The 22,618-nt window shown below is 37.3% G+C and overlaps 1 protein-coding gene across 1 annotated transcript in view; it reads right to left on the minus strand.

The window, feature by feature from the left end:
• LOC142354378 (uncharacterized) overlaps positions 1–11,639 on the minus strand; it is a 63,774-nt gene extending 52,135 nt beyond the window's left edge. The window contains exons 1-7 of the mRNA XM_075406654.1: positions 11,573–11,639; positions 11,265–11,418; positions 10,925–10,952; positions 10,522–10,799; positions 6,842–7,130; positions 6,292–6,449; positions 5,778–5,931 (exon numbers count right to left, since the gene is read on the minus strand). Coding sequence (XP_075262769.1) covers positions 5,778–5,931; positions 6,292–6,449; positions 6,842–7,130; positions 10,522–10,799; positions 10,925–10,952; positions 11,265–11,327 — 970 coding nt within the window. The 5' untranslated portion in view covers positions 11,328–11,418; positions 11,573–11,639. The remainder of the gene's footprint in view (positions 1–5,777; positions 5,932–6,291; positions 6,450–6,841; positions 7,131–10,521; positions 10,800–10,924; positions 10,953–11,264; positions 11,419–11,572) is intronic.
• Between the last annotated feature and the right edge of the window lie 10,979 nt (positions 11,640–22,618).

Genomic DNA, 22,618 nt, shown 5'->3' on the forward strand with positions numbered 1-22,618 from the left:
TCAGGTCCCTCCGTCATTCTTGTTTCAATTTTACTCACTTTTCAATTTCCTTTTCAATGGAAAAATATTTTTGTTTATCGTTTTTGTGAAGGGGCAAGAAAAATGGCATTGAGAATTATCGTTAGTTTGTTACCCAAGATATTCCTTATTTTTGAGAGGCTACTATTTGAATTTTTTCATCGAAATGTAAGACACCTTCATCCCAAACAGTTTGGTTTCCAATCCTGAAAAAGCCCGATCACACAACTGAAAGATTATATAGCCACTATTGGCAGAAAGTTTCAGAGGACGTCTCTTTATACCGTCATCTCGATTACCAGAAAGCATTTAACAAAGCTCCTCATGCTATTCCTATTCACAAACAGGGAAAGTTTGGTTTTCATGATTCGTTTTTATCCCTATTTTATTCTTACCTGATTGATCGTTATCAAAAAGCTAATATATCTGGTGTTTTATCAGAATCTTTATTAGTTCTCAGTGGAGCTAGTTCTCAGTGGAGTTCTTCAGGGTTCTGTTCTCAGTCCACCCTTATTCCTAATTTTTATAAACTATTTAAGTAGTATTTTTTAGACTGTATTCCTTATCTTTTTGCGGATGATCTAAAAATGTTATTTGAGTCCTTAAATTTTAATGATCTAACTCGACTGCAGCAGTAGAATCTTGAAAATGGTATGATAATTAATAGCCTGAAAACGAAGGCTCTTGTGTTTACCAGTTCTGTGAAGCCAACTTTATTTCTGTGTGGTAATGCCATTGAAACTGTTGACTCTTGTAAGGACCTTGATATAATAATTGGCAAGAAAATCCAATAGAATAAACATGCTGATCCCAAGCTTGTCTTCCAGACGAGCATTTTATTGTCTTAAAAGTTCTATTCCGTTCAATACTGACAGCACTGTCAAGTGTAATTTGTTTCGTTATGTTTTATCGATCTTATTTTTATGGAAGTCAAGTATGGCACGCTGATATTACCTTGATGATGAAGCTCGACAGATTTCAAGCGCGTTGCTTTAGATGGATATTTGTCCACATATTTTCGTACGTCGAGTTACTCCGGAGGATTCGTTTTTACCCATCTTTTCAGCTGCAACTACTGGACCTCACATTTTTTATCCAACCTCTCAAGAGAAAGTATGATGCTGATGCTTGGAAGTATATTAAAGTATCCCCCATAATGGCTAATATTCGTTCTTCATCAAACAACCCTTTTCAACTTAAACATCACACTAAAACTAACTATAATACTCACTTTGAGCGTGTTATTATTCCAGCCAACTTCCTTCAGCGACACGGAGTCATACTTTGTAAAATCTCTGTCTATGTCATTTGTCGGTATCTTATCCGTAAGCTTGAATCATTTTCTGATAATTCTTGCTCGTTTTATACATATATCGATGTAATACCTGCAGAACTTTATAAAAAGTGTATGTTAATGAATATTTCTAAAGAAAATAATTAAGAGATTTTTAATAACTTCAATGTTGATGTCGTCTTTGAGAATTAAGTGTTCCTCTCTCTCTCTCTCTCTCTCTCTCTCTCTCTCTCTCTCTCTCTAGGAAAACCTAAAAACGACAAAAAGTTGCAAAACTTGAGAAAAATGCCGGTTTTATTCAAAAAATTAATAAAAACTGTGATATTAGAAAAATACTCCATGGCAAAAAAATTCAGTAACTCATTATCAAACCCTAAAGGAGGCTTTCTGGCCCCTGCGTCTGAAAAGACGTGATAAATAAAAAACAAATGTCAAAAAAGTAAAAAAAAATGCACGTTTTGTCCAGAAAATGCTAAAATTTGTGATGTTAAAATCATTCCAGTACCACTAGAAACTATGCAATAACCTACTATCAAACCCTAGAGAAGTTCCTTGACACCTAGGTCTAATGGAACTCAAAAAATGACAAAAACTTTAAAAAGCTTGAAAAAAATTGAAAATTAGTATAAAATTGCACTTTTATAGCTGTTCGTCAGTAGCTAGCCACGGGTGGGGGGGGGGGTACCAGGGCGCTGATGGGGGCAACAGTAGTTTGATGGACAACAGCGCGGTGGGAGGGGGTGGGGCAATAGGGGGGGGGGTCAATAGTAGGGGTATCTTCAACCTCTATGAACCGCCCTTCACACCATAAGTATAGGTCTCCAAAACAGTTTGAGCTGAAACAGAGATGACAGGCCTGTTGGTGATGGGAGGAAAGGCCTGTTGGAAAGGCTGGATGGGAGGAAATCGCATACTTACAGACCAGTAAAGCTCTAAGATGGCTGCTCAAAACCTGAATGCCTGTTTATCCGTTATTGAGGACGAAAAGTTAACAGCGTCAGACAAAAAAAAATCGGTCAGCAAAAACATGCATTCAAGAGACCACAGGATTAAAACAATTGCTATAACTTGGTTTGGGAGCACTTGAGAAAATTTAATATTGAAAATTAATGAATTCATAACTTCAGACAAAACCTTAAAACAGATGTATTAGAGCTTCTTAGATCTTACAAGAGTTCAAAAAATGAAAGCAATTTTGCTGCATGCTTGATTAATTTTTTGTAGCAAATTGTCACGAATTAACTCACTGGCTTATATTCTGAATGATAAAATTTTGATCACTCAAAGTCAAGCGTGAGGACGTCACTCGAGAAATCTAACAATGCTAACATAATTGCTACAAACTTTATTTGAGAGCGATTAAAAAACGAGTCTTCTTATTATTCCACCTAACTGCAATAGTTTCCTCTAATTAATAGGAGAACAGATGCTGGAGGAGTTGATAAGTTCGCGTTAAACAAAACACGGGTCATTTCCCAGAGAAAACTCCATGATTATGCAATTCACGTCAAAAACGTAACTATTGAACTGAATCCATTGTCGAGATTAACAGTGCCTTTGGGGGGGGGGGTCTAACACTTAAAAAGCGCCCTTCACAATATGAATTATGTCTCCAAAACAATTTTGATGATTCGCATGCTTAGAACTTAGCAAGCCGAAAGGCTCTAACAGAAATTATCGCTCTCCAGAGGGTACCTGTTTATCCCGTTTTTGAGGACGAAAAGTCAAAAAGTTCAGACCAAAAAACGCATAAAGACTGCACGACTAATATATAACTCCCACAAACTTCTTTTGAGAGCAATTGAAAACATAACCGACTAACGTCGGGCGAATTGCTCTCATACGACCGGCGAGCGGTTGGCATTGTCAGCAGCTAGCCACGGTTTAGTGACCTCTGGGCGCTACCTCTATCCCGTTTCTGAAGACGAAAGTCAAATGGGTCAGACGAAAAAACGGCCAGGCGAAAAATTGCATTAATATATTAATATAATTGCAAACAGGATTAATATATTTGCTACAAATTGCTTTTGAGAGCAATTAACAAATATTTTATAAAAAGTGCCTGATAAGTCACTTATGATTTAAAAAACAAATCTACTATAAATCATTGTTAATGAGGATCAGAGATGATGACATTGCGCCATATAACAGCAGCTGAAGTGCGGCATCAACAAAGAGAGAGAGAGAGTGAAATAGAGTGTCTGGTGTGTGTGTGTGTGTGTGTGAGAGAGAGAGAGAGTTTCACAGGCTCAAAGATCCATACACTTGGAATATAAAAATCTTCAAAATTTGAAAATTTGAAATTTTATCCAAAAATTACTAAAACTGGAATAATAAAAAATGTTGATCAACCCATTAACTCTAGAAACTATGCAGCAGCCTATTATTAAAACTTTGAGGTCTCAGGGCCTCTGCTGCAAAAAAAATTCTAAAACAAAAAAATTGCAAATACTTTAAAAAATTGTTTAATTTCGTGATAAAAAACTTGAATAACATTCCATTACATCCATAAACAATGCAGTAACATAACATCAAACCCTAGAGGAAGTTCCGTTGCTCCTGAGGCTAGAGAAATTCGTGATGTTAAAATCTTGCAAGACATTCCATTTAATCTAGAAATTATACAGTAACTTATTTTCAAACCCTGGAGAAGCTTCCTTGGCTCTCGAATTTGAAAAAAAAACCATAAAAAACGATAAAAATTTTCAAAAAAACTTGTAAAAAACAAGTTTCGTCAAAAAATTGATAAAATTGGCGACATTAAAAAGTTGAAAAACTATTCCATGGCCAATAAAAAGTTTTCAGTAATTTATTATCAAACCCTTTTGGATCTTTTCTGGCCCTTGGGTCTGGACTGAATAAAAGAAATGTCAAAATTGCATGTTTTGTCAAAAAAAAATACTGAAATTTGTGATGTAAAAATGTTGAAACCAATCCATTACCACTAAAAACCATGCAGTAACCTATTATTAAAACCTAAAGGAGGTTCATTGACTTGACACCTAGGGCTGACAAAAATCAAAAAATATCAAAACATTTCAAAAAGCTTAAAATTGCAAAATAGTATAAATTAGCGGTTGCTCGTCAGTAGCTAGCCACGTGGGGTGGGGGGGTGCAACGGGGGCTGATGGGGGAGGGGTGGGGGCCAACATCCCGGTGGGGTGTGGGGGCAATAGTGGGGGTTAACAGTGGGGGTGTCCTCAAACTGTAAAAACCGCCCTTGAAACCATAAGTATAAGTATCCGAAACAGTTTGAGCTGAATAGAACTGAAAGGCTCTAAGAGCACTTAATGGCCTCTGGCCGCTACCTGTTTATCCCGTTTTTGAGGACAAAAAGTCAAAAGCGTCAGACGAAAAATCGGTCAAGCAAAAAATCGCATAAAACAGACCGACAGCACTAATATAATTGCTATTGCTACAAACTTCGTTTGAGAGCAATTAAACACCAGTAGGACAAATAAAATTGCCATCAACTTCATTTGAGAGCAATAATTTATAACATAGCCGGCAGATTGCCGGAAAATAGCCGCGATAGACGCTTGTGGCCTTCCATGAACTGAAACAAGTAAAGAAACAAGATAGGCAGATTGACCAAAAGTCCTTCAGTAGACCACTAGATTTTTTGCGTTAGATACGTACTGTCAATTTTATGACACATACGGTCTATACGGAAAAAGCCCTAAAAGAGCTTTCTCAAAATTGATATTCGAAATCAAAAACTCAAGACTAATTCTCAAGAATTAGGGCACCACTTAGAAAGTTTGGCACCCTTAGATGCACACTATTGATCTTTAACTAGTAAATGTTCATAAAAATTAAAGTTCCATACGTGAGTTCAGAAATCATTTTTTGAGTGAGGTAAGTCACGCAATTGACCCAAAAAGCAGAAATGACGTCACGGTAAGACGAAACAAAAATCTGTTAGCTGAAGTAAAAAAAACATAGCATGACAAGTCCTGACGTACAATTCAAAGAATTTTCATTGACTAAACAGAAAACTAGACCTAGAACGGACTATGAATGGATTGGAAAAAGCATTTAGAAAAAAATCCGATCTAAAAAATCGAAAAAACAGTAAAAATCAAAGTGAAATTGCCGCATGTGAACAAAAAACCACCAGCGAGAAAGCGAATTTTTGTTCAAACACCGTTTTCTCACTCTACTTTAAATTTGGAGCGAAAAAATTTCACGCCGCAAAACCACTAGCTTTTTCGCTCCATTTCCTGTTTCGGCGTGACCAAAATCACTACTCCAATTTGACTTCAAAAATCATGAAAATGTGTGAACAGATCTTAAAAAAAAAAAGACAGCGCCCCAATACAATTCAAATTCTTTGAATTGTAAAAATAGGAGCACAATAATAGCCGCCTGGAATTGCTGACGCGGCTATTAATAAGAGCACGTTTTTGAAAAGTGCGTAGAATTCCGAAAACCATTAAACGCTAATTTTTTTTAGAATACTCACCAACTCCAGCAGCTGATCCACTTGGCTTCTGGTTCTCAATAGACTGCTGTGGGGCTGTTCTGGAATCAGGAGAGCCTGGCACTTCCCAATCAAACGGATCCTCGTCTCGCAAATGAAATCTGTCCAAGTATGATTTGCAACTGCACCTCAACAGCTACAACAAAAGGAATAATTGCGACTTAGGTATTATAACTGGTAACTTCTGAGTATCAGTAGTAACCTAATTGGAGAAGCGAACTTTAATGAGAGCAACCAGTTTTCTAGTAGACTCATAGATAAGAAAGTTTCATAATTTTATCAGGAAAATATCTTAATTTCTATCTCGTTTCGAAAACGCTTTCTTCTTTCTGTTGATCTGCTCACAATAAGCTGCAGATTCCTAATAAAACTAGGTTTTTAGAACTGTAGCTAACAAAGACACTACATAAGACGCCATAAATTAGCCAACTTATCAATAAGATTAAATTTCAGAAGGAAGCATCCAGGAAATCCATTCAGAATTTAAGCTGCTTACGTCATAGTCAGGTTTGGTCTCATAGTTGAGCTGCATGATGTGGCTGTAGAAAGTACTCATCTCGTGCGGAAGATGTTCGAGGAACTTGCGGTGCTCGTATTTCTCCTTCTCTTTTCCAACTTGCTCCTTTTGCTTGAACTTGCGCCAGGGGAGGGAACCTTAAATAGCATCTGTTGTCAATCACAAAACGATTTTCAAAATATTAATTTTGACTTTTTCCTGGTATTCGTACTCGTGCTGACTAAATTTTTAAAGGCACTTCGAAAAACTTCTCATTAGTCTAAAGTAAAAAAAAATATCTCCATCAGGACAACTGCTAGAGGTGCGTGTCACTAAAATTATTGAAACGGACAAAACATATTTTTCACTTGTCTGTTGTTGAAAATGATTATCTATTGCAAGGGTCAATACCAAGATAGGAATCTATTATATACGCAGACTTTTACAGGATTATTGAAAGACCTTCAGCAAGATGACATCTAAAACATCCACATCGGCTATTTATATTCATAAATCAAATATAAGGAATCCGAAAAGTAGAAGACAGCACCTGTGATGAACTCGACGATCATGTAGAAAAGGGACCATAAGTCATCGTGTCTTCCCATTTCCTTGTTATTGTGGGCGTTCATGGAAGCATATCTGACTGTGCCTCTGAAACCAGCTGTGGATCTCGGCTGCCTCAACTGTCCACTGGCTGTTGTGTACTGCCGAGCCAGACCGAAATCCAAAATGTACACTTTGTGTTTGTTCGAACTAGACCCACCCATTGCAAAGTTTGAAGGTTTGATGTCGCGATGAAGAAAGCCGATATCATGGACGCTTTCAATGGCATGCACCTTAAAGAAATCAAATAAGCTTCCAATGAATGTGGAAAGGCAAATTTCTCCACTATCTGATAAACTTTCTCGGACCAAAACTAATTTCCTATCCACGTTTTTACATTTCGTCTCAGGAAATACTTTAAAAAGAAAGACAAAACAAACTAAATAATTCTACCAATCAGCAAATGCACTGCTTAGATGCTTAGCACAGTAAATGCTAATTGAAATCGAAATCGTATATCATTGTAATAAAAATTGCCTGTCAGAACCTATATTTTTTATAGAACCTGCAAAAAAGCTACCATTGCCCCTTTAACGTCAACAAACCACATGATTTCTTCAAAACCATTTCAACAGTCGTTAGAGATCCCATTAAAAATTTAGACCTCATTCAAAAAACTACGGTTTCCAATGTACTCTTTCTTGGAGTGAGAATATGAGCGGTGTGAACTAATGAGAACTTAAGTCCATTCGCAAAACGTCAAATGCCAAACAATTTATCAAACTTTGAAAACCTCTAAAACGTTTAACAACAAAGTTCATTCTGTGACGTCTCAATTGAAAAATGAATGCTCTTCATATAACAAATAAAACCACAGTCTTCTTAATTTGAGAGAAAGTGATAATTTATCCCAGCCAAGTCAACATAAAAGATATTTTTCAAGACATTTATCACACATTTCTCACGACAAAAAAACACAGTTTTAAACAAAATCATCAACAGTTCAAAAAGAAGGCGAAAGCGGCCAAAAGTAACACCTTTTCAACACTAATAGAAATTGTTTACTCCAGTTCTAGATCTACGACAAAACAAAAACTTTCTGTTATAGATAGGCTCTCGGAGAACACTCAGTGTAAGCCTGCTCTAGGAGCCTGAGTGTTCTCCGATGCGTTTCTTTTCGGATGATGTTCTCCGGTTTCTTTTGAGCGTAGGGCCATGCCAGGCTAGTTGACTCCTAAAACACATCTTTAATGCTGAGGCCACTTTTTACAGATGAGCGCATGCTCAACATTGAAATCGTCGCCATATCCATCACATTTTGGAAGGTTTTTAATTGGAGGCCATAAGTTTCAGCCATTGCAACAAAAAGCTCGTTTTAAGAGAGGCAAAAAACCAACACGAATAACTTCTTCTAAGGTTTCACTCCACTCCCCGTGTCTAAGTTCCGGTTAGCTGCCCTTACAGGTCAAGGAAAAGCTGATATTGAGTTGCCTGAATTTTTTGCATAGAGCTCTGCCATGTCCTATGGTAGTTAAATTTGTCAAGTTCAATTCTTCCATGATCTATTGCAGCTCTAAGGCTTTGCTTTTGGCTTGGTTATTCCCAAACCAGTGTTTCTGATAGAATAAATATTTTGACCATCAGAACAGGAACATTACCAACATTTGTGAGCAAAAATATCCTGGTCCAATTCCTTAGATTGGTTTGAGATTGTGAAAAGGTGAAATAGCTTAATGAGCGTTACAAAAACTTTAACTCTAACGCCAGCCCTTAACTCTTTGTTTGCAAAATCTTAAAAAATGTCGTCGCCGGCGATAAAACTCTAAGTACCGTTTTCCTTTACTTTTTGAACAAATTTTGGCAATGTTGAGCAAAGTCAGTTACAGAACTCTTGCCAGGCTCTGAGCAATTACCAAAATTTGGTCCACTTTCAATGATTTTTCAGACCATTCCTTAAGTTTTCGAAATTAGCGCAAACAGCTGCGTCACCTGCAGAAAATTTTGTATAAAAACGTGCAGGCTTGTGACCAGTGTTTTCTGGCATTAAGAAGGCAGCATTGCGAGTGATTAAATTGAAATGCACTCAGATTTTTGCGCCCAGTAACAGCAGGCCAAAACAATTTGCACTTCGCGTCCAAGATTTCCGAGCATTGCTTCCAAGATTTCAAAGAAATCAATGGATTGACCCATCGATACCACAACGAGGCCCTCCTAACGCCTCAGAACCAAATATTTGACCTGAAGGATCTATTGGATCAACTACTACTCTTCCGAGTAAACGTCTGAATGTCTCAAGTGTCCGCGGTAAACCTGGATTTCTGTCAGTGCAACGAGTCAACAGAAGAAAATTCCTATGATCTTAAGCCAAGGAACAACACCTTTTGGAAGAAAACAGCCAAACTTCGAGTTTTGAGCTTTCGCATCCAGACCTTATTAGTGCATCAAACCAATGACTGGGATCTGCCCTTAAAGGCCTTGAGAAAAGTTTTCGGGACTGTTTTTACATTATGTCGATGGTAACATTCAATTTCCCTATTGGCGGTGTCACTTGCACACTCCGTGACGGAGTTGAAGGCTTTTCTTGACAAATAATGGTAACTATCTTTTTTTCGATCATGTCTGGAGGCGTGAGCACTACAACTGAACATTTAACTACAAGACGACTTATAACCCCCTTTGATTTCTCCTCTCTCACTAAAAGATTTCTCGTTGAATTCTTGATTGCCCAATGTTTTGTTTAAAGGTTGGGAGCCTCGTCTGTGTGATTGAATCCATGAGATAAAATTTTGGTCTTATCATTCGTACAATCTACTTTCAATATTTTTATTAAAATCCTTTGAGTGCTTCATTTTTTTGTTTTCGAGCAGAACTTGAGCTGATTATGAAATTTAATGATCAGCTGGAATATTTGACTTTAAAGAAGTTTACACTTCTTTTCAATCACCATACCTTTTTCCTATGTCTCTAGCAGGTAAGCGATAAAATTTGCACCTGTGTGTGCAAATGGTGCGCAAGTCTCGCCCCGAAATGATTCTCTTTCATGGGGCAAATAACATTTCGAAATTTTAGAAACACTCTTTCGTAAGAAGATCTTTTCCGTAATCACGAAAACAGCCTTCCTGTTTACTGAGGTTTCAAGCTCAGGTCAGCTAGCTTTTGAGCTAGACTCAAAAGAAATTGCATTCTTTGAATCTCGACAATGCAAAAATCTTCGTGCATTTCAGAAAAAATGAAGGTAAATCCAAGCAGAAAAGCTGTCAAATCTTGTATCATAATTCTTATTCCAGTTAATGTGGTGGATTTTTGGATTGCCATTTTCGTGCCGGACTACTTTTGCCCAGTAAATTTTATTATCTTGTCCGGTATCTATTTTTCGCTTGTCTTTCGGAACGAAGTATTCATTGTCCTGCCAAATGTTATCATCAGTTTACTGATAAAAATCTATTGTCCAGAACTTCAAAATGGCCCTTTGACCTGCTCAAACGCCTGCACAGAACATTGGAAGTGAAAAATTACAGCTATTTCGGTTTATAAGCGGTGATGTAAAAAAAGTAAGCAATCGCAAGTAATGCATGCATGAAAATCAAAGTAAATTCAGCACTGATCTGTCATTCGTAAAACCAATATATTGTCGATATCTGCGTTATCTATATTTTGTGGTTATTAATTAAAGCGAAAAAATACCATTTGATATAGAAGCCGCATCGTTGTGTGAGTCGAGAATGATCCCTTGGCTTGGCTGCGCCTCAAGTCTGCCAAATTCCTTCCTTGAAGTGACATGAACACGTAATTGAAGAATTCGTTGCGACCGCAGCCGATGAACTGACAAACGTGGTCTCGACCCTGAAGCTTCTTCAAAACAGCTACCTCCATTTTCAGCACCTGCTTCGCCTGTTTGGCACTTTCTAATTTTACCGCAACGATGTCTTTTGTGTTTCCATCGAGCGCGCGGTAAATCTCGCCTAAACAAGAAAAATCATCAGGACTACTTAGGACACGCGCACATCTTGAGGACTAAGTTTACTTTTGATCGGAATATTTCAATGTCAGAGCTCGATTTGCGCTTTGAAGTCCACCTATTACTTACCAAATCCGCCACCTCCAATCTTCTCCAGCTAAAACAGAGACACATATTATGAAGTTTTATATATTATATATTTTTTATATGATGTCCAGATTAATGTCAAACAAACTTTCAAAGATATTCGAGAAATATTATGTTGAGCAATGAAGCAACAAAACAATTTCTAATCTTTTTTCGGAGAGGTAAATTAATTAATTTATCCAAATTGTCACAAGTATAGCCAGTTGCAACTTCTTATATAAATTTACGTCCAATAACAAAAACTTTTTTGTACTCATCAATTTTTCCGCAAATATCAATCTAAAAATTCTCTACAGCGACATATACATAGATGTTCACTAACTATTTGCCATCGGTCTTTGATCACTGCACCTGGCTGCAGCAAATCTTCATGCTCAGTTGACATAACAGACTAAATGGTCAGAGTGCTGGAGCCATCTAGGCCACACATAGAATTGGCGCCTGACCTGAAGGTTGATTACCATAACGTTCTCCAGCTACAAAAATGCAAAACTTTTGAATTTATCTATAAAATGCTTTAAAAAATCCAACATTCAAAATCCGTTGCAAAAGCGTTGCCATAAACCTTGAAGCCATAGACCGCACCGGATCATCTCCAAAACCATAATAACCTGAATTCATTTGACGTACCTGAAGATAGTCACTATCCAATCATTAGTCTTCATGATTCTACATAATTACTCTGAAATAAAACTATTGCATAATCTAGCAACACATTTTTAAGCTTAGGCAAAAAAACTCGTTGTTCCGACCACCGGATCTTTTCTTTTTTCTTCTTATTCTCTTCTTCTTTTTAAATCAGACTGTCTAGAAAGTATCATTAGGAGCGCCAGGCACTGCAGTCAGTCAAAAGGACCTGTCACCATAAAAGTCCGGGCATGCCCAACAACTCAAAAGGAATTAAACATCAAAGAAGGAATTCAACGATAACAATGACAGATTGAGCGATTGGAGGAAAACCGAATAAAAACAGCTGCGCTACGAACATCAGCTGAAAACACATTTTTAAGAAAAACATCACAAATAAAAAAAATCGTGAAATGTGGTTTTGTCGTTAACAGTACCCAATACACAAGCCGCAGTAGCTATTTGTGTTGCTAGGGAGATTCTCTGTTTCAAAAAACTGCCAGCTCTAGGCTCATTATTCATAATACAGACCTGAAGCGCCAGGCACTCCATCGGTCTTTGATCACTGCACCTGGCTGCATCGTTTCTTTGGATCTGAAGAGCCTGTATACAAATGTCCCAGTTAATGAAGCAGTTGGAATAGCTTTGAGCTTGTACTCTATTGACCACGCCCCAGAGATCTCAAGATCGACTTTGAAGAAGGTAGATTCTCTGTTTCAAAAAATTGCCATCTCTAGGCTCATTATTCATAATACAGACCTGAAACGCCAGGCACTCCATCGGTCTTTGATCACTGCAGCTGGCTGCATCGCTTCTTTGGATGTGAAGAGCCTATATACAAATGTCCCTGTTATTGAAGCAATTGAAATAGCCCTGAGCCTGTACTCTAGTGACCATGCTCCAGAGACATCAAGATCGGCTTTGAAAACACTCTTGAATCTAGCTGTGACCAATGTCTGTTTTAAATGCAATGACAGATGGTTTTGTCAGGTGGATGGCTCACCAATGGGAGCATCACTTGCAGTAACTCTGGCTAACATTTGGAGGAAGTCATTTGAACATCCGATCAAGTCAACAAAAGAGATCATCAATAAGATCCCTAAAAATGATCTTGAGGCCTGCCCTGAAGGCAACCGTAGAGTCACCTATAGAGGAAACGGAGTGGAATGTGAGAAAAGTGAGAATTGGCTCCATGCAAAATAACAGAATTTTGATTATAAACTTTACGCGAAAATGCAGGACATGGTGTGGTACTGCTCTAATTGCCAGAAGATTAACAAATTAGATAGTGAACCGGAAACTGAAGGACAACTATCATTAAGATATGTAGACCGTATAATTTGCACGATAAATGGTGAACCGGACACCTTGCTCAGATAAGTATACACCCTTCATAGGAAAATGGAACTCACAATGGAGAAAACCTGACGAAAACCTGACAAAAACGGTAATTTAGCCTTTCTCGACGTGAACATCAATGTAAATAGCCGTAAAGAAATTAATTGCGAGTGGTACAAGAAACCAAACGATACGGGAGTTGTCTTAAATTGCCGTAGCTGTGCATCAATACAACAGAAAAAGAAAATTTTAGAAGGGAATGTTCACCTTCGCTTTTTTAGAAGCACTAGCACATGGCAATAATTTGATAAAACTCTGAACAAAAATGAAGAATTTTGGCTGAAAAATCAATAACCTGAAAGTTGGACTTCCAAGATAATCAAGGATGTTTTACAGAAAATCAGAAGTAAACCTTAATTGAAAAATTAATGCGAGAAGATACATCTGAGGGGACAAAAATTGTCAGCGAAATATGTTGAACCAGTATTTTTCCTTCAGTATCGAGGTAACATCGGCCTGAAATTGAAGCAAAAACTGGAAAAAACGTGCAAGTTGACAACCATATTCACAACGCGAAAATGTCTACTTGCGTACCATCCTTGAAATCTAGTTCTGATGGCAATCTGAAGTCTCGTGTGGTCTGCGAACTCAGTTGTTGTGAATGCAGTTCCACATATGTCGGAAAAACGTTTCGACATTTGGCCACAAGAATTTCTCAGCATCAAAAAACCGATTCACCAGTGGGAAAACATGTAGTGGAAGGCTGTGGGTCGCTAGCGGCCTTTATTTTTAATATAATTGATCAATGTCAGGATAGCGAAAAACTTATGACCATTGAAGCTCTACGCATTAGTAGACGCAAGCCACAAATGAATACGCGGGACGAATACAAAAGTAGGGAACAAACACTGGAATATTAAAGGCAGAATGCATGTTCTGCCTAAAAATTTGTGGAATTGCCAAGCGAGCAACTTATACTGTGGATCAAACAAAAACCTCCTATTCAAAACTCATTCAAAAAAAGATTCATATTAAAAATTTTAATGTTTTTTTTAACATTTTAACAAACTTTAAGGTTGAAACCTGAAAAATTTTTAGAAAAAATTCAAAAATGTAAAAAGGTAATCAAGACAGTAACTGTATATATGCATATCTGTAAATATTTACTCAAACAGTTTTAAACTCCTGACGATGCAAGTCATTGCGAAAACGTTCGAGTAATTTAACATTTTTTTTTTGACTTTTGACACTATTTAGATTTACGTAGGTATCCAAAAACTTCTCTGTGGAGGATCCCGCAGACCCTTGAACTTCAAACGCTAAAAACTGAAACCAATAACTTTTTTCAATTTGTCATCTTCTCTCTGCTGGTCCTACGCTGCAGCAATTCCAGGGTTACCAACCGAGCCAGCAGACAAATGACTCTGAGCCAAAAAATCCACCACAGTTACATCCAAAAGCTGTTTGCCTTGTTTCCAGGGTACAAGAGTCATACCATCAGGTCTTCTGTTGTCGGTTCTGTAGAGATGAGCTGGTTTTAAGACAAAAGGAACACGAACAGAACCAAAAATTTGTTTAAACAGTAGAAAATTTGTTTAAACAGTGAGCAAAAATTTGTTTAAACAGTCAAGTTAGCAAGACGTGAGAATCTCCCTTGCACTCCTTACACAAAAAGACCCATGCAGATCCAAGGAATCCACTTTTTACCAAAAACACATGAGTGAGGCTTGCGAGTTTTTGCACCCAAGCACAGCCCTACTCAAATTCTCAACTGTTGATTTGACAACTTAAGATCAAGGTTTTTGCAAGGTGTTATATTTAGCCATTCTAACGGAATTATATCTTGATAGGCGTTTAACCGTTTGACACCGTTCTCACCTAAATTGGGTAACAAATCGGTAAGAACTTTTTGATACATAACCTTAGATCAATTCTTCTGATGTTCGTTGTCTGGTGTTTCAGGGGTTTCTGTATTTGTATACCACTCTTTCAGACCAAAATTGAACTCTTGGTCTTCAAACTTCTCTCCCAATTGCCGTTCCAGTGCTTCACGGGCATCTACTGCTGAAGCTAAAAAGCGCGAAGAGCAAGTAGTTGCGCAGAGGAAACACCAAAACCTTTCTCTGAGGACGGAAGAATTGACCAGAGTATCAGTGAAACACATATTTGTTACTTTGTGTGAAACTTTTGTTCAAAATATCATCATAATTTTTCAGTAGAACTTTTTCTACAAAAGAAGTACTTGTTCAAAAAATACAAAAACTTGGGCATGCTAAAACTGTTTCGCAGAAGATAAAAACTATAATGCAGGTCTGGATGCTCAACAGTGTTTGATATTTTATCAAGTTCGTCTATTTTAGTAGACAAAAAATCCCGCTTAACACCAACCCCAAGTGGGGCATATAACATAACCTGCTGGTCCCTAGCTTTCACTTTTATACCCGGATGGAGTTTTTCAAATTGTTGCTGAATTGAATTGTGTTATGCTGCGTCACGGTAGGAGTTCCCAAAATACAGAGCTCACGATTAGCAAAATTTAGAATGAAACCAAGATATTTTTCAGAACTCAAAACCCGCTTAAGATCATTCAACGAGTTTTGTAATTATCGGCTAAATTTTCATCATCCAAGTACCATTCATTAATTTTCGACTGCATATCATTCATAATCAAATGAATTGTCTTTGCGTCCCCTCTTCAGATGTGATGATTCTATCGCCGTAATTCAAGAAACCAGGATTGATGTAGGTTGAAAAAGCAAAAGGATTCAACTGGGTCTTATAGCTTGCACATGTTTTAACATATTCTCACGGCTCGCGCTTTAGGATACTTTCTCATTCTCGCGCTTTATAATACGTTTTCTGAAGAGTGTTTTGGAAGATAGGAGCCGCGATCTCTTCTCCCTTGCGAGTGCCACATCCGAGTTGGGTTTTTCCAAAGTATTGCTGTTGTTCATGGGAGACTTCTTTGGATCCAGTGCACTTTGCAACAACTCTCCGCAAGATGTTTCCTTTCGCAATGGGTCGTAGACCACCATCTTTTTTAACTAAACCGATTATGTTTGCTTCGAAGAAAAACCTTCTATTGTTCTCTGGGACTTTGTTATTTGCAATTATATGTCTATATTCTCAAGGGAAGAAACATTGATAGAACTACGCTTCGGATGTTTAGAAAACAATTTCTCTTAGTTTTCAGTGTTACAAGGTGCAAAAAATTATCAGAGCTGGCTAAATCCTGTGTTTACATTGCCTTCAACTAATTTAGCTGAAATTAAATCAATACGTTTTTCAAAGTCCGAATCATTTTTTTACATTAGAGGCTTTTCTATCAGCAGTCAGCAATGTCAGATTATTGCATCGTACTTTTTTGGTTGATTACGGCACTGAAACTGTTATTTTTTTACCCGATCTTTTCGGTTGACACAAAAAACATGATGGCATTAAAAAAGTCAACCAATTACAACACACGCTCAGATCGTTGACAATATCATCAATTTATTCGGTTTTCGGTTAAGCTATTAGCCACAGGAGCACGTAAATCCTTAGGAACTTTTCTCAAAAACCGAGCTTTTGAGGCTTTCATCACAGTGTCAAGGGTAAGCTCATCAGAACACTAGGGTATCCTATTAACCGAACACTGGAACATTTTACAAACTTGTTAAATTCTAGTTTCTCACTTTTACTGAAACCCAAGCTTACGCAATCATCATTGTACCATGTTTTACAAAAATTGCATTGAATACAGTTTAGAATTTCTGAGGGCTTAGAGCAGTTTTCGGCATTGCACAAAACGTTGTCTCGCTTTGGCATCAGCATTACAAAAAATAGTTAAAACAGAAGAAAAAGTAGCATGCCCGAGCCAAAAGGCCACTACATAAATTCAACTGGAACATGATTTAAAAACACACAGCACAAGATATAAAGGGAACGGTCTCAACGGTTTCCAGTCAATGGAGGACGATTTAGCCCAATTGTCGAGACAAACCAACAACATAGCCACAGAGGCTTCCGATGATAACTATCGGGACAACACAGAGGCTCAAGTGTAAAAGGAGCAAGTTCAACATAATCATTTTCATTCTGTGAAACTATTTAATTAGTTTACCACTACAATTAGGCTAAAAGGATCTTTTCCGTCTGTGCCCACCAGTACGTTACGCCCCCCCCCCCAGTTACAGAGCAGGTGCCATTCATTAGTAAATGATTATTTAAAAATATGGCACGTGCGTCGGGGGATGCAAATAATTTTTGCCCTCTGTAACAACCCAACTGTTGTACAAGCTAACTCAATAAAATTCTGATGAATTAGCGTCTAGAGGTCTAGAACCTACTGTCTTCAGAACCGCGGTCAGGCATGCTACCGTTGCACCACAGCTCTGCTGAAGTGGCAACTTTGTCAGCTTGATATACAAGCTGGCTTATTACAACACTATGCTGGAGGGGGCACAAACGGAAAAAAATCCTGACCGCATTAGAAGTTTTTTTCTTTTAACAAATAAATAAAAGGGGGGGGGCAAGATCCACATGGACGGAACGGATATTTTCGTGTTTGCTCCCAAGCTTAGTTGGTGTATATTTTTTGCAACCCTCAGACGCACGTGCCATATTTTTACATGACGATTTAATGTGTAGTGACAATTGCTCAGAGGAAACACCAAAACCTTTCTCTGAGGACGGAATAATTGACCAGAGTATCAGTGAAACACATATTTGTTACTTTGCGTGAAGCTTTTGTTGAAAATATCATCATACATTTTCAGTAGAACTTTTTCTACAAAAGAAGTACTTGTTCAAAAAATATAAAAACTTGGGCATGCTTAAACTGTTTCGCAGAAGATAAAAACTATAATGCAGGTCTAGATGCTCAACAGTGTTTGATATCTTATCAAGTTCGTCTATTTTAGTAGACAAAAAATCCCGCTTAACACCAACCCCAAGTGGGGCATATAACATAACCTGCTGGTCCCTAGCTTTCACTTTTATACCCGGATGGAGTTTTTCAAATTGTTGCTTAATTGAATTGTGTTATGCTGCGTCACAGTAGGAGTTCCCAAAATACAGAGCTCACATTTAGCAAAATTTAGAATCAAACCAAGATATTTTTCAGAACTCAAAACCCGCTTAAGATCATTCAACAAGTTTTGTAATTATCGGCTAAATTTTCATCATCTAAGTACCATTCATTAATTTTCGACTGCATATCATTCATAATCAAATGAATTGTCTTTGCGTCCCCTCTTCAGATGTGATGATTCTATCGCCGTAATTCAAGAAACCAGGATTGATTTAGGTTGAAAAAGCAAAAGGATTCAACTGCGTCTTATAGCTTGCACATATTTTAACATATTCTCACGGCTCGCGCTTTAGGATACTTTCTCATTCTCGCGCTTTATAATACGTTTTCTGAAGAATTTTTTGAAATATAGGAGCCGCGATGTCTTCTCCCTTGCGAGTTCCACATCCGAGTCGGGTTTTTCCAAAGTATTGCTGTTGTTCATGGGAGACTTCTTTGGATCCAGTGCACTTTGCAACAACTCTCCGCAAGATGTTTCCTTTCGCAATGGGTCGTAGACCACCATCTTTTTTAACTAACCCGATTATGTTTGCTTCGAAGAAAAACGTTCTATTGTTCTCTGGGACTTTGTTATTTGCAATTATATGTCTATATTCTCAAGGGAAGAAACATTGATAGAACTACGCTTCGGATGTTTAGAAAACAATTTCTCTTAGTTTTCAGTGTTACAAGGTGCAAAAAATGATCAGAGCTGGCTAAATCCTGTGTTTACATTGCCTTCAACTAATTTAGTTGAAATAAAATCAATACGTTTTTCAAAGGCTGAATCATTTTTTACATTAGAGTCTTTTCTATCAGCAGTCAGCAATGTCAGATTATTGCATCGTCCTTTTTGGTTGATTCAGGCACTGAAACTGTTATTTTTTTACCCGATCTTTTCGGTTGAGACAAAAAAGACATGATGGCACTAAAAAAATCAACCAATTACAACACACGCTCAGATCGTTGACTATATCATCAATTTATTCGGTTTTCGGTTAAGCTATTAGCCACAGGAGCACGTAAATCCTTCGGAACTTTTCTCAAAAACCGAGCTTTTGATGCTTTCATCACAGTGTCAAGGGTAAGCTCATCAGAACACTAGGGTATCCTATTAACCGAACACTGGAACATTTTAAAAACTTTTTAAATTCTAGTTTCTCACTTTTACTGAAACCTAAACTTACGCAAACATCATTGTACCGTGTTTTACAAAAATTGCATTGAATACAGTTTAGAAATTCAGAGGGCTTAGAGCAGTTTTCGGCGTTGCACAAAACGTTGTCTCGCTTTGGCATCACCATTACAAAAAATGGTAAAGATGGAAGAAATACCAGCATGCCCGAGCCGAAAGGCCACTACAAAAATTCAACTGCAAAAAAACTATCACTAAACCGAGTGTAACTTTTGGAAACATGATTTAAAAGCACACAACACAAGATAAAAAGGGAACGGTCTCAACGGTGTCCATCCAATGGAGGACGATATAGCCCAACTGTCGAGACAAACCAACAAAACAGGCACAGAGGCTTCCGATGATAATGATCGGGACAGCACAGAGGCTCAAGTGTAAAAGGAGCAAGTTCAACATAATCATTTACATTCTGTGAAACTATTTAATTAGTTTACCACAACAATTAAGCTAAAAGGATCTTTTCCGTTTGTGCCCAGCAGTACGTTACGCCCCCCCCCCCCCCAGTTACAGAGTAGGTGCCATTAATTAGTAAATGATTGTTTAAAAATATGGCACGTGCGTCCGGGGATGCAAATAATTTTTGCCCTCTGTAACAACCCAACTGTTGTACAAGCTAACTCAATAAAATTCTGATGAATTAGCGTCTAGAGGTCTAGAACCTACTGTCTTCAGAACCGCGGTCAGGCATGCTACCGTTGCACCACAGCTCTGCTGAAGTGGCAACTTTGTCAGCTTGATATACAAGCTGGCTTATTACAACACTATGCTGGAGGGGGCACAAACGGAAAAAAATCCTGACCCCATTAAAAGTTTTTTTCTTTTAACAAATAAGTAAAAAGGGGGCAAGATCCACATGGACGAAAAAGATCATTTTCGTGTTTGCTCCCAAGCTTAGTGGGTGTATTTTTTCTGCAACCCCCAGACGCACGTGTCATATTTTTACATGACGATTTAATGTGCAATGACACTTGCTCTGCAATTGGGGGACGCATAACGTGTTGAGGGGAAGGCACTAAAAAAAGAGATCCGACGGAACAGTAAGCCCCCATTGAAACATCACAGCAGTGTATTTAAGTTTACCGCAAAAACGAATTTTATTTTTAACATAAAACAAAATGCAAAGCTCTGGGACACGGGTTAAATATTACTGTGCTAATTAGGTCTCTAGTCTCCGATGCCGCACTATGACAACAATACTACAGGCGCAAACTTTGAAACGAACAAACAAGATGCTAGAAAAACACTTGAGTGTTTCCCTTGATGATGAAAAGCAAATGATTTCTCTTGACGTATAAACTAACCTAACAGCCGTGATATCAATCACACAAAAATTTTAAATTGACGGGACCGGGTTATATAACAGCATGGATGCTGAAAGGTAGTAAATTGTCTGAATGAACTCATTTACAATTTGCCATCAATTAACGTATGAACAAAAACACATTTCAAAGAACCAGAAAACTATCAACCTATATCGGTCACATGAATTGTAGCAAGTTGTTCGAACAATTACTAACTGAGCAACTAAAGTACCACTTAAATTTTGATGGTCTAACTAAAAGAATCAATTCGGACTTTAAACGCAAAAGTCCTGTCTCAATATTATTATTTCACTAACTGAAGAATAAACCAATGCATTGACGAAAACGAATTTGTTTTGACACCCTTTTTTCAAACTTAGCCTAAATTTTCAACTCAAAATCTATAGATAAATTTTTGAGTAAGTAAAAATAAGGATTTGCAGAGAAAACAGGTGTTTAATTGAACGCCTTACTTTATGCTAGAAAAATGTATTAAAAATGTGATCGGAAAATCAGATTGGTTTGTCACAATTCACTTAATCCTCAGGGAGCTCTCTTAGGCTTTAATTGTTCTACTTCATGTTAACGAATTCAGTGGAGCTGCATCATCGAATTGCGATGTAATGCAGTTTTCCGATGCTTCAGCAATTCTAAAACACGCTATGATAGGTCAGTAAAAGAAACAAAACAGGTTAAACGTGAATGACGAAAAACTTAAAAAATGGTGTTGAGAAATTACCCGTCATCCAAAATATCAGATTCAATGGACATTGCTTGCAAGCATCTGAAAAATGTAGATATTAAAGTGTAATAACTGATAAGGAACTGTAATAATTGTAGAAAAAAAACTAAACAAAGTTATTTCTAAAAATGGTTTCAGCAATCAAATTGTTTTACATGTTTCGTCATCCAGTATTGCTCAAACAAAAAAATTTTTAAGAACAGTCGTGCTGTCTCATTTAGATCTTACTGCAATTTTTTTCAGATTTATCATCTTTCTCTATCGACAGAACAAACAAACATATAAACTGGAGATAAATGTTTGCTCTCTCAAAACCAAAAACGATGTGTTTTTATGTCAGTAAATGCGTTTTTAATCTTTTTCATCAAACAACAAACCGCTCTAAAAAATATTTCGTGTATAGAAATCTTGTATACACGAAATACCTTTTCTTAGTACCAAATTGCAAGTCAAAATGGAGTAATGGTCAACTCTTTGTATAATTCTTTATAATGAAACACACTTGCAATTACAATTAGAAAAGAAATGTCAAAGACCAAATTTAAACAGGGTTTATCGCAGAAATGCTCACAAGACGCAAAAAAATCCACTAGACAGAAGGGTAGCAGGATATGTATAAATTTTTTTGAATTATTTTAAGAAAACAGAATCTTAGTTTTTATGAAAAAGAAAACAAAAATTTTTTATATAAAGAATTCTAACTTCTAAGATTGCGCAAGTGGTCATTTTATTTTACATGTTTCAGACCTCAAAAAAATTGTATACAAATTTACCGATCGGATAATTCAAAAAGTCGAAGAAAAAATTCTCCAAGAGATTCAAGCAACCTGGGTTCAAAAATCCCAGTGTTTGAAAAAAAATGTATCATACGGTTAGCGGTTATAATTGTTCAAAATAAATGTAACGGCATCTGTTATATACAACCAGATGTTCTAACTAAGATATTACCGGTTGTAAAACTGACAAACATGTGGATGAAACCATTTGAGGCATCACTCCAAAACCAGATTGCAGTGAGGACCTCTCTAAATGAAATCATGACGGGAATTGTAATGTCTGCAACCGGAGAGTGGCTTTCCCATCAAAAGGAGTAGAATGTGAGTTATGCAAAAACTAGTTGCTTGCAAAACTCCAAAAAATTAAAAAAAAAAAGGAATAGGCCAATATCCAGGTGGGTTAATAGGCCAATATTACCTGCTGCAGCAATCAACCACTGGTGTTGGAAATTAAGAAAAATGCTCGAAAGGTCTGTGGATAACATTATTTGAACTGTTCGAGCTGACTCGGACGAGTTGTTTTAAGATTGGCAAATTAATGATTAAAAAACTAGAGAAAACAACCGACACGTGAATAATATTGAAATTTTGCAGCAGTTTACCGCTTCAGCATAAGAAATACGCAAATCAGGGGTCGACTCGTTGGG

This window comes from Convolutriloba macropyga, chromosome 15, assembly GCF_964194025.1.
Source record: "Convolutriloba macropyga chromosome 15, txConMacr16.3, whole genome shotgun sequence".
Classification (NCBI taxonomy): Eukaryota; Metazoa; Xenacoelomorpha; order Acoela; family Convolutidae; genus Convolutriloba; species Convolutriloba macropyga.